This window comes from Cherax quadricarinatus, chromosome 42 (genome assembly GCF_038502225.1).
Source record: "Cherax quadricarinatus isolate ZL_2023a chromosome 42, ASM3850222v1, whole genome shotgun sequence".
Lineage (NCBI taxonomy): Eukaryota > Metazoa > Arthropoda > Malacostraca > Decapoda > Parastacidae > Cherax > Cherax quadricarinatus.
The window spans coordinates 14,810,184-14,828,385 of record NC_091333.1 but is presented as its reverse complement, the minus strand read 5'-3'; the positions used below and the strand labels follow the sequence as shown (position 1 = coordinate 14,828,385).

General features: G+C 43.9%; 1 protein-coding gene across 8 annotated transcripts in view; it reads right to left on the bottom strand.

Annotated features, from left to right (window-relative positions):
* Magi (membrane associated guanylate kinase, WW and PDZ domain containing protein magi) overlaps positions 1-18,202 on the bottom strand; it is a 379,317-nt gene that overhangs the window by 175,904 nt on the left and 185,211 nt on the right. For 6 of the 8 annotated variants that reach the window (XM_070093304.1, XM_070093308.1, XM_070093312.1 and 3 more), the window contains one exon: positions 10,698-10,790. The exons of the other annotated variants lie outside the window; for them this stretch is intronic. In XM_070093304.1, the coding sequence (XP_069949405.1) occupies positions 10,698-10,790 (93 nt within the window). The remainder of the gene's footprint in view (positions 1-10,697; positions 10,791-18,202) is intronic. 8 annotated transcript variants of the gene reach the window in all.

The following is an 18,202-nucleotide window of genomic DNA, read 5'->3' as shown; positions in this document are numbered from 1 at the left end:
TCCATCCTTACCTGCCTGCAACACACCTCACACATCACTACTTACTGCAGTTTGCATAAAGAGTCGGAATAGGGACCAGTCATACCTTGGTTAATGGGGGTTTAAAGACTATCGACGAGTCATTAAAGCCATGTAAACCGTTCATCAGCAGACGTGAGTACTTGAATCCCTAAAATAATGAATAAAGTAAAGGGATATGGTGGGTACATCAAGGGAACAATATATCAATTTCCTTGGCCCCAAGCTATTCAACATCTTACCAAAAAATATTAAAAACACTGATGGAAGAAGTGTAGAAGTCTTCAAGAGAAAACTCGACGAGTATCTTCACCAGATGCCAAATCAACTAGGCTATGATGGATATGTGGGCCAGCAGGCCACCAGCAGCATCAGCCTGGGTGACCAGGCAAGCACCAAACGAGCTTGGTCCATGGCAGGGCTCCAGGAGTAAAAAGGCTCTCGAAACTCATCCAAGGTATCAGTTTATATATATCCAGTCACCGGTCACAAGTGGTGTTCTACAGGCATCAGTTTGGGACCCTCATTGTTCATAATCTTTATTAATAAATTTGACAAAATAAAAAAAAAGAAATAAAGCAATTAAGGAAATAAAAGAACCAGGTGAAAACCTTCTAGATGAACCTTTCTTATTAATACAAGCAGCTTCTGAATTTGGAAAACAAAGTAAAATACCCTGACAATAATAACTGTATGTTTAGAAATAATTTGCTGAAGAAGTATGCACCATGAGAGGCCAACACTAACAACTTGCACTGTGAGAAGAAGACAACTCTAGGGAAAATTACACTCGCCTTTCAGTACACAAGTAACCCGCACATAGCAGATGAGTCTACATAGATGAATGCACAGCCTTCATGATCACAGCCATCGTGTGTGACACAGGTCTTGGTAATGTAACCAACTCGCAGTATATCAATTCTCTCCTCCGTTACAGAAAGAATAATACAAGTGGTTAAGAGTCGTTCCCAATACTTTCATTGTTCTACTGACACTATGCAGCCAGTACACAACCTCTGCATTTTTTCAGGTGTGTAGTCTCTGCTGCGTTGAGAGGCGCTCAGAGCCCCCAGCAGTGTTCAGGTCATGAGAGTACAAGTGATCAACTTGAGACTCAGTGTCCCCATCAACTCTTCTTAGTAACTTCTATATTGTAATCCTGTATCCCTTTGTCCGTCTTCCTTGTAAAGTCGTCTAGTTCTGTTCACTTCATCTAGTTTCTCTTCAGAGAGTTTGTTAAGCGAGGGTGGTCGCTATGTGACCCCTGACCTAGTAGTCTCCCCCCATCCCAACGACTCCCCCTTCCCCTCTTCCTCCCCACTCCTAAACAGCCTCATTCTTCAAGCAGCACACGCCCTGTCTTTTGTCTACGCCCTCACGTCTGCAGTATGATGAAGTGTGACAGAGAAACACAGCCAGCTTTTGTTCCCACTATATATCGATCATATAGAAGAGGCTGCAGCACACTGCATTTGTATACAATTTTGCTAAATAAGAACTTCATGTGTCTCCCCTCCCCCCCCTCCCTAACCTCCACCTTCCCTCCCCTAAATTCTACCTTAGTACATTCTGGAGGTCACAATCCCTGTTTATCGATCTTAGATCAGGTCTTCTGAATGATGGTCGGGTGAACCAGCTTGTTGGTGCTGGCTGTAAGAATTCCAAAGTAGGCACCACAGTCCGGCTGTTAAAGAACTGACTTACGAAACTTGTCAAGTTCCGTCATGCAGGTCACTATAGGAGTCTATTGACAATATACCTTAAGGATGAAGGGAGGGTGCTAAAGGGTCTTGGTCCCTTTACAGTTTTCTCACACTGTGCTAAACCCCAGCAAGAATCAACTTCATTGTTTAGAGCTGACACCGGTCTCTCCAGTACTTTGCAGGTGCACACTATAATACATCTTTCTCGCCTACGTTCCAAAGAGTACAGTTCGAGGGACTTATTATTACCAATATTTAGGTGTTTGAATTTATATGAGCAGTAAAAGTTCTCTGCACATTCTCCAGGTCTGCAATTTCGTCTGCCTTGGACGAGCTGTTAGTACTCCAGTCTAGAGAACAATGGACTTGAAAAGTATCATCATTGGCTTGGCATCTCTTGTTTTGAAGGTTCTAGTTATCCAGACTCCTATTTTCCTTACGGTTGTGATAGTGACATTGCTGTGATCCCTGAAGGTGAACTCTTCTGACATGATCACTCCCAGGTCTCTTGCATTAGTCTTACCTTCTGTTGATTCATGTTTGTTTTATACTCCGTTCCAGTCTTTATTTCTTCAACCTTTCCATGACGTAGTAACTGAAACTTGTCATTACTGAACATCATATTGTTGTCAGTGGTCCACTGGAAGACTTTGTTTATATCAACTTTGAGATGTGCTGTGCCCTCAAAAGATGCCTCTCTCATACATATTCTGCAGTCGTCTACAGAGGATGATACTGTGTTAAGAGTGATGTCTCTGTATGTCAGATACGAGAGTGAGGAGGAGAAGAGAGGTCAGTACCGCGCCTTGGGGAAGAACTCACTCTGGCAGCCTCAGATTTCACTCTGTTCATCAGTCTTTGTTGGTAGTATCCAACGTCACCATCATAACTTGGTTAATCAACCATCAGCTGTCCTCCAAAGGTCAACCACACTGTTCATGCTAGCACCCTATATCACAACCTGGTTGATCAATCTTCAGCTGTCCTCCAGGAGTCAAACATACTGTTGCCGCTAGCAGCCTACATCACAAGCTGGTTGATCAACCTTCAGCTGTCCTTCAGGGGTCACCCATACTGTTGCTGCTAGCAACAGAAATTTAAGCAGTTCAGTCATACTAAACCAAGTTATCAGTATTCATGGAACTAACAGCACACTGAGGATCTAAATGTCGTAGCTGACAGCACACTGAGGATCTAAATGTCGTAGATGACAGCACACTGAGGATCTAAATGTCGTAGCTGACAGCACACTGAGGATCTAAATGTCGTAGCTGACAGCACACTGAGGATCTAAATGTCGTAGCTGACAGCACACTGAGGATCTAAATGTCGTAGCTGACAGCACACTGAGGATCTAAATGTCGTAGCTGACAGCACACTGAGGATCTAAATGTCGTAGCTGACAGCACACTGAGGATCTAAATGTCGTAGCTGACAGCACACTGAGGATCTAAATGTCGTAGCTGACAGTACACTGAGGATCTAAATGTCGTAGCTGACAGCACACTGAGGATCTAAATGTCGTAGCTGACAGCACACTGAGGATCTAAATGTCGTAGCTGACAGCACACTGAGGATCTAAATGTCGTAGCTGACAGCACACTGAGGATCTAAATGTCGTAGCTGACAGCACACTGAGGATCTAAATGTCGTAGCTGACAGTACACTGAGGATCTAAATGTCGTAGCTGACAGCACACTGAGGATCTAAATGTCGTAGCTGACAGCACACTGAGGATCTAAATGTCGTAGCTGACAGCACACTGAGGATCTAAATGTCGTAGCTGACAGCACACTGAGGATCTAAATGTCGTAGCTGACAGCACACTGAGGATCTAAATGTCGTAGCTGACAGCACACTGAGGATCTAAATGTCGTAGCTGACAGCACACTGAGGATCTAAATGTCGTAGCTGACAGCACACTGAGGATCTAAATGTCGTAGCTGACAGCACACTGAGGATCTAAATGTCGTAGCTGACAGTACACTGAGGATCTAAATGTCGTAGCTGACAGCACACTGAGGATCTAAATGTCGTAGCTGACAGCACACTGAGGATCTAAATGTCGTAGGTGACAGAACACTGAGGATCTAAACGTTGTAGCTGACAGCACACTGAGGATCTAAATGTCGTAGGTGACAGAACACTGAGGATCTAAATGTCATAGCTGACAGCACACTGAGGATCTAAATGTCGTAGCTGACAGCACACTGAGGATCTAAATGTCGTAGGTGACAGAACACTGAGGATCTAAACGTTGTAGCTGACAGCACACTGAGGATCTAAATGTCGTAGGTGACAGAACACTGAGGATCTAAATGTCATAGCTGACAGCACACTGAGGATCTAAATGTCGTAGCTGACAGCACACTGAGGATCTAAATGTCGTAGGTGACAGAACACTGAGGATCTAAACGTTGTAGCTGACAACACACTGAGGATCTAAATGTCGTAGCTGACAGAACACTGAGGATCTAAATGTCATAGCTGACAGCACACTGAGGATCTAAATGTCGTAGCTGACAGTACACTGAGAATGTCAATGTTGTAGGTGATAGTACACTGAGGATATAAATGTTGTAGCTGACAGTACACTGAGGATATAAACGGTGTAGCTGACAGCGAACTGAGGATCTAAATGTTGTAGCTGACAGTACACTGAGAATGTAAATGTCGTAGCTGACAGTACACTGAGGATATAAATGTTGTAGCTGACAGTACACTGAGGATATAAACGGTGTAGCTGACAGCGAACTGAGGATCTAAATGTTGCAGCTGACAGTACACTGAGGATATAAATGTAGCTGACAGAACACTGATATAAATGTAGCTGACAGTACACTGAGGATATAAATGTAGCTGACAGAACACTGATATAAATGTAGCTGACAGTACACTGAGGATATAAATGTTGTAGCTGACAGTACACACCAAGGATATAAACGGTGTAGCTGACAGCGAACTGAGGATCTAAATGTTGCAGCTGACAGTACACTGAGGATATAAATGTAGCTGACAGAACACTGATATAAATGTAGCTGACAGTACACTGAGGATATAAATGTTGTAGCTGACAGTACACACCAAGGATATAAACGGTGTAGCTGACAGCGAACTGAGGATCTAAATGTTGCAGCTGACAGTACACTGAGGATATAAATGTAGCTGACAGAACACTGATATAAATGTAGCTGACAGTACACTGAGGATATAAATGTTGTAGCTGACAGTACACACCAAGGATATAAACGGTGTAGCTGACAGCGAACTGAGGATCTAAATGTTGCAGCTGACAGTACACTGAGGATATAAATGTAGCTGACAGAACACTGATATAAATGTAGCTGACAGTACACTGAGGATATAAATGTTGTAGCTGACAGTACACACCAAGGATATAAACGGTGTAGCTGACAGCGAACTGAGGATCTAAATGTTGCAGCTGACAGTACACTGAGGATATAAATGTAGCTGACAGAACACTGATATAAATGTAGCTGACAGTACACTGAGGATATAAATGTTGTAGCTGACAGTACACACCAAGGATATAAACGGTGTAGTGATCCAGGTGATCAGGACCTGATAAAGCTACACACAGCTTAATGTCACAGCTAAAGCTTCTGCAACCTATGTGTCTTCAAAGCTTCATCACACACCGAAGCTTTCAACAGTAGTGAGCTCAAGGTGATACCTTGTATGGTAGTGAGCTCAGGGTGATACCTTGTATGGTAGTGAGCTCAGGGTGATACCTTGTATGGTAGTGAGCTCAGGGTGATACCTTGTATGGTAGTGAACTCAGGGTGATACCTTGTATGGTAGTGAACTCAGGGTGATACCTTGTATGGTAGTGAACTCAGGGTGATACCTTGTATGGTAGTGAGCTCAGGGTGATACCTTGTATGGTAGTGAGCTCAGGGTGATACCTTGTATGGTAGTGAGCTCAGGGTGATACCTTGTATGGTAGTGAGCTCAGGGTGATACCTTGTATGGTAGTGAACTCAGGGTGATACCTTGTATGGTAGTGAACTCAGGGTGATACCTTGTATGGTAGTGAACTCAGGGTGATACCTTGTATGGTAGTGAACTCAGGGTGATACCTTGTATGGTAGTGAGCTCAGGGTGATACCTTGTATGGTAGTGAGCTCAGGGTGATACCTTGTATGGTAGTGAACTCAGGGTGATACCTTGTATGGTAGTGAGCTCAGGGTGATACCTTGTATGGTAGTGAGCTCAGGGTGATACCTTGTATGGTAGTGAACTCAGGGAGATACCTTGTATGGTAGTGAACTCAGGGTGATACCTTATATGGAGGTGAGCTCAGGGAGATACATTGTATGGTAGTGAGCTCAGGGAGATACCTAGTACGGTAGTGAGCTCAAGGAGATACATTGTATGGTAGTGAGCTCAGGGATATACTATATACGGTAGTGAGCTCAGGAAGATACCATGTACGTTAGTGAGCTCAGGGAGATACCTTATACGGTAGTGAGCTCAGGAAGATACCTTGTATGGAAGTGAGCTCAGGGAGACACATTGTATGGTAGTGAGCTCAGGGAGATACCTAGTACGGTAGTGAGCTCAAGGAGATACATTGTATGGTAGTGAGCTCAAGGAGATACCTTGTATGGTAGTGAGCTCAGGGATATACTATATATGGTAGTGAGCTCAGGAAGATACCATGTACGTTAGTGAGCTCAGGGAGATACCTTATACGGTAGTGAGCTCAGGAAGATACCTTGTATGGAAGTGAGCTCAGGGAGATACATTGTAAGGTAGTGAGCTCAGGGAGATACCTTGTATGGTAGTGAGCTCAGGGAGATACATTGCATGGTAGTAAGCTCAGGGAGATACGTTGTATGGTAGTGAGCTCAGTGAAATACCTTGTATGGTAGTGAGCTCAGTGAAATACCTTGTATGGTAGTGAGCTCAGGAAGATACCTTGTATGGTAGTGAGCTCAGGTGGATAAATTGTATGGTAGTGAGCTCATGTGGATATCTTGTATGGTAGCGAGCTCAGGGGGATATACTGTATGGTGAGTTCAGGGGAATATACTGTATGATGAGCTCAGGAAGATATCTTGTATGGTAGTAAGCTCAGGGGGACTACCTTGTATAGTAGTGAGCTCAGGGCTGATATATTTTATAGAAGTGAGCTCTGGGGGATATCACACAGTAGTGAGTTTTCTTTCAATGTTCACTGCATGTGGCAGGATGTGATGAAATAACATGTGACAAGCCTGGTGCTCCGGGGTATGACACTGACCGTCTAGCAGAAGCTAGACGCCCATACTTACCTGGAGTCCGTCTGTGTGCTAATAGCCCTGATGCAGAGTGCGCAGGTTCCAACCCTGGTGTGTGTGTGTGTGTGTGTGTGTGTGTGTGTGTGTGTGTGTGTGTGTGTGTGTGTGTGTGTGTGTGTGAGTACCCAGTTTAAGTCGTAATAAACAGGAAGACAGACGGAGTGCTGGAGCCGTGATCTTGGGACTTACATTAATAATATATATATATATATATATATATATATATATATATATATATATATATATACATATATATTTATATATATATATATATATATATATATGTCGTGCCGAATATGTAAAACTGGTCAATTAGCAGAACTCATTTAAAATTAAGTCCTTTCTAAAATTTTCTCTTATACGTTTAAAGATATATATTTTTCATTAATGTTAATGTAAAAATTTATAATTTTGCACCAAAAGGAACTTAGAAAACTTACCTAACCTTATTATAACAAGAGCAATTTATTTTAGCCTAACCCAACTAAATATATTTTAAATACGTTTACAATAATTTAGTACTAAACAAACACAACCAAATATATATTTTTTTCGTTAGGTTCAGAATGATTTTGGCGAAATTATTGCATATACAAATTTTCACTTGTCCTATATGGCAAGATGAGCGTTGCTATTTAAGCCAAGATCGCAAGTTCTGCCTATTCGGCACGACATATATATATATATATATATATATATATATATATATATATATATATATATATATATATATATATATACACGCACACACACACACACACTCAAAACACTAATCGTAAGATTTCAGAAAAATCTTACGTAATGGAGAGTAAACAAGGTGAGAGTAGTGACGAGCACGTCAAAGTTACCTTAAGACACTAGTTGCTTCTCTGTACTGGACAATTGTTGGCTAATGTAATTATTTGTACATTCGTTAGTCACTAGTCGTACACTCGCTAGTCACTGGTTGTACACTCGCTAGTCACTAGTCGTACACTCGCTAGTCACTAGTCGTACATTCGCTAGTCACTGGTTGTACACTCGCTACTCACTAGTCGTACACTCGCTAGTCACTGGTCGTACACTCGCTAGTCACTGGTCGTACACTCGCCAGTCACTTGTACACTCGCCAGTCACTTGTCGTGCACTCGCTAGTCACTGGTCGTACACTCGCTAGTCACTGGTCGTACACTCGCTAGTCACTAGTCGTACACTCTAGTCACTAGCTGTACACTCGCTAGTCACTAGTCGTACACTCGCTAGTCACTAGTCGTACACTCTAGTCACTAGCTGTACACTCGCTAGTCACTAGTCGTACACTCGCTAGTCACTAGTCGTACACTCTAGTCACTAGCTGTACACTCGCTAGTCACTAGTCGTACACTCGCTAGTCACTAGTCGTACACTCGCTAGTCACTAGTCGTACACTCGCTAGTCACTGGTCGTACACTCGCTAGTCACTGGTAGTACACTCGCTAGTCACTAGTCGTACACTCGCTAGTCACTAGTCGTACACTCGCTAGTCACTAGTCGTACACTCGCTAGTCACTGGTCGTACACTCGCTAGTCACTAGTCGTACACTCGCTAGTCACTGGTCGTACACTCGCTAGTCACTAGTCGTACACTCGCTAGTCACTAGCTGTACACTCGCTAGTCACTGGTCGTACACTCGCTAGTCACTAGTCGTACACTCGCTAGTCACTAGTCGTACACTCGCTAGTCACTGGTCGTACACTCGCTAGTCACTGGTTGTACACTCGCTAGTCACTAGTCGTACACTCGCTAGTCACTAGTCGTACACTCGCTAGTCACTGGTCGTACACTCGCTAGTCACTAGTCGTACACTCGCTAGTCACTGGTCGTACACTCGCTAGTCACTAGTCGTACACTCGCTAGTCACTAGTCGTACACTCGCTAGTCACTGGTCGTACACTCGCTAGTCACTAGTCGTACACTCGCTAGTCACTGGTCGTACACTCGCTAGTCACTGGTCGTACACTCGCTAGTCACTAGTCGTACACTCGCTAGTCACTGGTCGTACACTCGCTAGTCACTAGTCGTACACTCGCTAGTCACTAGTCGTACACTCGCTAGTCACTGGTCGTACACTCGCTAGTCACTGGTCGTACACTCGCTAGTCACTAGTCGTACACTCGCTAGTCACTGGTCGTACACTCGCTAGTCACTGGTCGTACACTCGCTAGTCACTAGTCGTACACTCGCTAGTCACTAGTCGTACACTCGCTAGTCACTAGTCGTACACTCGCTAGTCACTAGTCGTACACTCGCTAGTCACTAGTCGTACACTCGCTAGTCACTAGTCGTACACTCGCTAGTCACTAGTACACTCACTACTAACATGTTACTCATCACTCATACAATGAGTCAGTCAAGATGAACATAAGTAATATATTACTCGGGAAAGACTTGACACCTGTAGGGGTCATACAGCGCCTGGGGAAATGGCAGGTGATCAGGTTTGATCCAATGAAGGGGAAACCAGCTACAATTCCGTGAATCATGAATCTCCCCGAATGGAGAAACAATAACAACAATCAAAATGCAGTGATTGCAGCAGTTCACAACAGTGACTAAAACAGTTCACAACAGTGACTGCAACAGTTCACAACAGCGGCTGCAACAGTTCACAACAGTGACTCCAACAGTTCACAACAGTGACTGCAATTTCACAACATTGACTGCAACAGTTCACAACAATGACTGCAACAGTTCACAACAGCGGCTGCAACAGTTCACAACATTGACTGCAACAGTTCACAACAGTGACTGCAACAGTTCACAACATTGACTGCAACAGTTCACAACAGTGACCAACAGTTCACAACATTGACTGCAACAGTCCACAACAGCGGCTGCAACAGTTCACAACATTGACTGCAACAGTTCACAACAGTGACCAACAGTTCACAACATTGACTGCAACAGTTCACAACAGTGACCAACAGTTCACAACAATGACTGCAACAGTTCACAACATTGACTGCAACAGTTCACAACAGTGACCAACAGTTCACAACAGCGGCTGCAACAGTTCACAACAGTGACCAACAGTTCACAACAGCGGCTGCAACAGTTCACAACATTGACTGCAACAGTTCACAACAGCGGCTGCAACAGTTCACAACAGTGACCAACAGTTCACAACAGCGGCTGCAACAGTTCACAACATTGACTGCAACAGTTCACAACAGCGGCTGCAACAGTTCACAACAGTGACCAACAGTTCACAACAGCGGCTGCAACAGTTCACAACAGTGACCAACAGTTCACAACAGCGGCTGCAACAGTTCACAACATTGACTGCAACAGTTCACAACAGTGACCAACAGTTCACAACAGCGGCTGCAACAGTTCACAACAGTGACCAACAGTTCACAACAGCGGCTGCAACAGTTCACAACAGTGACCAACAGTTCACAACAGCGGCTGCAACAGTTCACAACAGTGACCAACAGTTCACAACAGCGGCTGCAACAGTTCACAACAATGACTGCAACAATTCGCAACAAATCAACAAATTGAAGATAAAGAGTCAGGTATTTCGGGCCATCCTGGGTCAATATAAAGGTCATTAAGGGTCCAGGTTGGTCCCAGACCTCGTCTAAAGATCTATCTCCAATTTCTAAGTTTGACTTGTGTGGAGAGAGTAAGAGAAGTTGTGTGTTAACTCACAGCTCTTGACAGCAGCAGCAGCAGCAGCAGTAGGAGGCGAGGAGGGTGGTGGACGAGCAGCTGTGGCTGGCACTCTCCTCAACCTTAACTCACCTGAAACATAATAACTTATTAACTAACATGAAATATAATAACTTATTAACTAACATGAAACATAATAACTTATTAACTCACAAGAAACATAACTCACATGACACATAACACCTTATTAACTCACATGAAACATAACACATCATTAACTCACATAAAAAACACTCTAGGCCTTGAAAGAATCCCCCATAATACAGTGGAGGTCTACAGGGACTTGGCTAAGGTATCTGACATGCGGGCTGCGAGAGCAGGAAAAACTCTCGACATCCTTGAAACGCATCTCAAGTTTTCCAATGGGCAGTAAAAAACATGATCTTCATTGGGACTAATTTTAATTGTTCGGATATAAGAAAAATGAATAACTCAAAAGATGAACGGTATACCAAACGCAGGACAACAATGTGATGATTAACAAGGACAAGTTGCAGTTGCTCCGCTAGGGAAGAAAGTAGGAAATAACGACTGTAGCAAAAGTTCCATATGCGAGACTTCGGAGTAAAGATGTTGGAAGATCTTACATTCAAGAATCACAACAATGTGGTCATTGCTACCGCAAGGAAAATGACAGGCTAGATAACTAGAACTTTTAGGATAAGGAATGAGGAGCCAATGATACTCTAAAGTCCCTTGTTCTCCCTAGACTAGAATACTGCTGAGCTGAAGAACATATATAGAACTTTCACTGCTGTACATTCAATCAAGCATCTGAACCACTGGGAAGGCTTGAAGTCACTTCAACTGTGCTCTTGGAATGTAGACGAGAAAGGCACATCATAATTTACACCTGGAAAATCCTGGAGGGACTGGTCTTAAATCTGAGCACTGTAATTACTCCGTATAACAACAAGAGACTTGACAGATGGTGCAAAATACTTTCAATAAAAAGAAGGGGCGCGACGAGTACACTAAGAGAGAACTCTCTCTATGCATAAAAGGAATCAACAACAAACCTTTGGCTGTTTTCAAGAGGGAACTCGACAAGTTCCTCCAATCAGTTCCTGACCAGCCGAGCTGTAGTTCGTAAGCTGAATTGCGTGCAGGCAGTAGTAACAGCCTGGCTGATCAAACTGTGACCTACCAGGAGGCCTGGTCTGGGACTAGGCCACAACAGCACTAACCCCCAGAAACATCCAAGTATCCAAGAGGGTCTCCACAAAGAACAAAATAAGCATGTAAAAGACCTGGATACAATAATGTCAGCTGAGCAGTCTATTATAGAACACAATAAATCAAATGCTGCAAAAGTCAAGAAAATTACTGAATGGATAACGATATCTCTCAAAACAAGAGAACGCCAGTGGAGACAATATTCAAACAAATTGTGCTCTATCGCTCAGAATACCGCTCAGTGTTGACGGCTCATTTCACGACAGGTGAGATAGCCGAATTGGAAAAAATAGAGGCCAATTACTGCCCGCACAGAACTGGAAATGTACTCTCTGGAGGGAAGGCGAGAGTATTCATATTATATACAAGGAGGATACTCGCGGGCCTGGTTCCAAATCTGCGCACTGCCATAACGATTTAACGGAGTGAGAGAGAGAGAAGGAAGTGTAAAATAGATCAAATGAAAAACGGGGAAGTCATCGGCACAATAAGAGAACACTATGTCAACTTCTGTGGCCCTAGTCTGTTCTAGCTTCTACCTACCTGGAGTTACCTGGAGGTTATTCCGGGGATCAACGCCCCCGCGGTCCGGTCCATGACCAGGCCTCACGATGGATCAGGGCCTGATCAACTAGGCTGTTACTGCTGGCCGCACGCAGTCCAACGTACGAGCCACAGCCCGGCTGATCCGGCACTGACTTTAGGTATCTGTCCAGCTCTCTTGAAGGCAGCCAGGGGCTTATTGGCAATTCCCCTAATGCTTGATGGGAGGCTGTTGAACAGTTTTGGGCCCCGGACACTTATGGTGTTTTCCCTTAGTGTACCAATGGTGCCCCTACTTTTTATTGGGGGCACTTTGCATCGCCTGCCCAGTCTTTTACTTTCGTAGGGAGTGATTTCTGTGTGCAGATTTGGGACCATTCCTTCCAAGATTTTCCAAGTGTAGATTACGATATATCTCTCCTGCGTTCCAACGAGTACAAGTCAAGTGCTGCCAAGCGTTCCCAGTAGTTAAGGTGCTTGACAGAACTTATACGTGCAGTAAAGGATCTCTGTACACTCTCTAGATCTGCGATTTCACCTGCCTTGAATGGAGATGTTAATGTACAGCAGTATTCCAGCCTAGAGAGAACAAGTGATTTGAAAAGGATCATCACTGGCTTGGCATCTCTCGTTTTGAAAGTTCTCATTATCCATCCTATCATTTTCTTTGCACCTGTGATCGTGGCACTGTTGTGATCCTTGAAAGTGAGATCCTCAGACATTGCTACTCCCAGGTCCCTTTCATTATTTTTCCGCTCTATTGCATGGCCGGAGTCAGTAGTATACTCTGTTCTAGTTATTATCTCCTCCAGTTTTCCATAACGGAGTAGTTGGAATTTGTCCTCATTGAACATCATATTGTTTACCGTTGCCCACTGGAAAACTTTGTTTATATCTTCTTGGAGGTTAACCGCGTCCTCAGCAGATGACAGCCTCATGCAGATCCTAGTATCATCCGCAAAGGATGATACGGTGCTGTGGTGTATATCTCTGTCTATGTCTGATATGAGGATAAGGAATAAGATGGGGGCGAGTACTGTGCCCTGTAGATATGAAAAATATTGTCGGAACAGGTGTAGAGGTATTCAAGACGAAACTGGTTTACTAGTTCTGCAGTGTGCCAGATCAACCAGACTGTGTGGGATGTGCAGGCTGGGGGTTACCTTTATATCTGATAAGTTTTGAGATTTTTTCTAACTCAAGAGCCCGGCCCTGAGCCAGGCTTATCTGGTGCTTACCTAGTCAACCAGGCTGCTGCTGCTGCTCACCTACTGGCCCACATATCCATCACAGCCAGCTTGATCTGGCACCTGAAGACTTCTACACTTGTCACAGCAGTGTATCTGATATCTTCTGGTAAGATATTGAATAGTCTGGGGCCACGGATGTTGATGCAGTGTTCCCTTACTGTGCCCACTGCACCCCTGATTGTCACTGGGTTTATTTTGCACTTTGGTTGACCAGGCATCAATAGGGAAGCCTGGCCCATGGCCCCAGACCGCGAGAGTAAAAAAAACTCTAGAAACAGGTCAGGGGTAAATGACAGGTAAAAAAAGGACACCACCCAACTATTAACTCAGCAGTAAGAGAATTAACTCTGGGGAGTGAGTAGAACATGGGAACGCCTCTGTATGTGAAAAGAGAGTGAAATAACGGTGGTTGAATCGATCAGTTTGAAGTGAGACACAGAGGTCAGAAAACTACAGAGGTCAACCAACTGACCAGAACTTATGACCAGAACTTATGTCCCGAGAAAATCTTTGTTGGGACTGTAACTCGTGGGAGGAAACATTAGTGTGGTGGTGGTGGTGGTGGTGACTACCTAATTTGCTTCCTGAGGTCAAAGTCTCTGAGGCCCGGTCTCAGACCAGGCTTCCTGGTGGGTCAGCGCTGATCAACAAAACTGCTACTGCTGGCTGCACGCAGTCCAACGTACGAACCACGGCCTGGCTTGTCACTTTAAAGGATCACAACAATGTTCTAATTGCTACGGCAAGGGAAAATGATAAGTTAGATAAATACAACTTTCAAGACAAGGGCTCTTGAGCCAATGATACTCTTCAAGGCATTCTCTCCTGGTTAAAAAACTGCTGTATACTGACACCTGCCTTTTAAGTCAGGCAAGACTGTTCACCTAGGAAATGTAGAGAGTACTTTCACTGCCCATATACTACACTCAAACATCTCAACTACTACTGAGGACGTCTGAAGTCCGTTCACCTGTATTTCTTGAACGTAGGCGAGAAAGATACATCATAATTTACACCTGGAAAATCCTGGAGCGACTGGTCTAAAACCTGAACTTAGGAATCACTATGTGAAAGCAAGAGACTTGACAGATGATGCAAAATACCTTCAATTAAAAGCAGGGAAGCGAGTAAACTCAGAGAGAACTCGTTGAATGTCAGAGGTCCCCGACTCTTCAACACCCTCCCTTCATGAAGAGAACCGACAGGGTGATGAATTAGACACTTGTGCAACACTTGGGTATCTTTATTGTGGAAACGTTTAGCCAATCAGCGGCTTCCTCAGTCCAGTACAGAAAAGAATGATTAAACACATCGGCCTAGAGCTGTTGTGCTCAGTCCATTAATCTTGACAAGAATACAGCACATGCTCGAAGGAGCTTATATACAGCAGAGAGGTGAGGTGAAGCAGTCGTAGGCAGTGTCACCTTGGACAAATCCACAGGTGGAAGTAGGTCATGCCTATAGGTTAGGCAAGCGTAGAATTTTTTATATCAACATCCCAAGATGTTGCTGTGTCTGACAGGGATGTAGATAAACGGTTCAGAGAACCGACAAGTTGGTGAATTAGACTGCTTCGACTCACCTGTCTGCAGTATATAAGCTCTTCTTCGTACATATGTTGTACGGAGAAGAGCTTATATACTGACTGATGGAGTGAACGCCTCGGCTCCCGGCTGAGGGACTGATTACCTCAAACTCCTTCTGATCTTCAACCATTCTTCTCTGTGGAGATAAATGTTATAAAGTACCGACACGATGGAAAAATAAACACAAATGCAGTACAATGTAATCCTTTACTACGTTTTGCCCACACAGTGGGCTGTATGAAGCCAGGTAGATTGGTTTGTGACTTGATAAAGCCCACTGTGTGGGCGAAATGTAGTAGATAAAGGATCGCATTATACAGATTTGTGTCTATTTTTCCATTCTTCTCTGTACTGGACTTAAGCCACTGGTTGGCGAAACGTTCCCACAATAAAGATACCCGAATGTTGAACAAGTGTTTCATTCATCACCTCCCTTCATACATAAGGGGAATTACCAACATACTTCTGACCGTCTTCAAGAGATAACTCAAGTTTTTTAAGGCAATTCCTGGTCAGCCGGGCTGTGGTGCATACGTTGGAATGCATGCGGTCATCACCAACAGCCTGGTTAATCAGTCCAGCAAAAGGAAGTCCTTGTCTGGCACCAAGCCATGGAGGCGCTGACCCCCAGAATCGGTCTAGGAAAGTAATGAGGCCCCCTGACCCACCAAGAGGAGAGTCTAGTAGCGAGGGCCCGTGATCCAACTAGAGCCAGTCTAGTAATGAGGGCTCCTGACCCAACAAGAAGAGACAGTCTAGTAATGAGGGCCCTGATTACTAGACTGTCTCCCTGACCCAACAAGGAGACAGTCTAGTAATCAGGGCCCGTGATCCAACAAGTCAGTCTAGTGATGAGGGCCCCTGACCCAACGAGAAGAGACAGTCTAGTAGTGTAGTGTGGGCTCGTGATCCAACAAGAGTCAGGCTAGTAGAGTAATGAGGGCCCCTGACTCAACAAAAAGAGACAGTCTAGGAATGAGGGTCCGTGATCCAACAGAAGGCAGTCTAGTAATGAGGGCCCCTGACTCAACAAAAAGAGACAGTCTAGGAATGAGGGTCCGTGATCCAACAGAAGGCAGTCTAGTAATGAGGGCCCCTGACTCAACAAAAAGAGACAATCTAGGAATGAGGGTCCGTGATCCAACAGAAAGCAGTCTAGTAACGAGGGTCCGTGATCCAACAGAAGGCAGTCTAGTAATGAGGGTCCGTGATCCAACAGAAGGCAGTCTAGTAATGAGGGGCCCTGACCTAACAAAACAGGTGGGTGGAGGAGGATGCTGGTTCACCTCAGGGTGGGCAGGTGAGTTGGGTGTCTGGGTACGTCTTACCCATCACTTCCCACGCTCCTCTCCCCCATTACCCTTCCTCCTCCTCCTCCTCCTCCTCCTCCGCAACCTCTCATACCCCACTCTTGCTCCTGGAGTGACAACTAATACATTAAGGTCAAGAAGTCTAACAGGAGAGAAAGGAAAATGGATATATTATTTTCCAAGGAATAACGCAGAGTAAATAAAAACAAGTCTGATCTTAGCAAGTAAAGCAGTCAGCACCCCAAGGCACAGTCCTGGCACCTTCACTCTTTCTCAATATCATAGCGTATTGCAATACAATCGCAAACAGGCGACCTGAACAATGCAGAACATGCCACATAGGGATGGCAATTTTTAACCCTAGATCTTTTGCAAATTCGTGCAATGTTGCAAGACAGCAACAGACAGGAGAGGAAATTCTCTGAGGCAAGGCAGAAGTTATCAATGGCAGCCCATGACGCAGAGTGCCTTGCTTCAGAGAATTTTTCCCTCCTATCTGTTGTTGTCTTGCAACACTACATAGCTCCTGACGACGAATGAGAGTGCGAAAGATCTAGAGCTCAAGATTTCCATCCTCACGGGGCTTTTTCTGTATCATAGCGTATATAGGTGAGTACGAATAGGAAGCATGTCTGTCTCACGGTCAGCTAAAGGAGGTTCAAGCCTCCATCACTTCTCAAGCTGATTGACCCACATGGGTTTAGTGCTTAAATTACAATTAATTGATCAACATCATAACATAGAAAATTAACACAACTTCATATAATCTGCGAACAATATCTTGGTAGAAGACAGAAAATTTACAAAAAGATGTCAACAAAGTCTTCCAGTGGGCAATAGAAAATAAGATGATGCTTAATTAATGGTAACACATTGCAACTGCTCAGATATAAAAAGAATGAAGAACTCTGAAGGATTGAACATTAAAATGGTATAAAATACCGACAGGTTGTTAGGTAAGACACATATGCAACAGTTAGGTATCTTTATTTCGAAACGTTTCGCCTACACAGTAGGCGAAACGGAACATTGCTCTTCTCCAGACTGAGGGACTGACCACCTCAAAACTTTAATTAAGGGTGATGGACTGATTACATCGTCTTCAAGTATCTTCTGCTTCTATCAACTTTTCTGTACTCGACTGAAGAAGCCTACTGTGTAGGCGAAACGTTTCGAAATAAAGATACCTAACTGTTGCATATGTGTCTTACCTAACAACTCTGAAGGAACACTGTATACAAAACAGGGTGACCATCACTTACAACAAAGGACCATACTTATCTAGGGTCTGGCTCCGTGGTAAAGTACTGTGGACTCTGATACAGAGTTAGCAGGTTCGAGTCCTGCTGTGGACGTCGAGACAATGAATGTATATATATATATATATATATATATATATATATATATATATATATATATATATATATATATATATATATATATATATATGTCGTGCTGAATATCCAGAACTTGCCATCTTGGCTTAAATAGCAACGCTCATCTTGCCATATAGGACAAGTGAAAATTTGTGTATGCAATAATTTCGCCAAAATCATTCTGAACCTAACGAAAAAAATATATTTCACTGTGTTTGTTTAGTATTAAATTACTGTAAACAA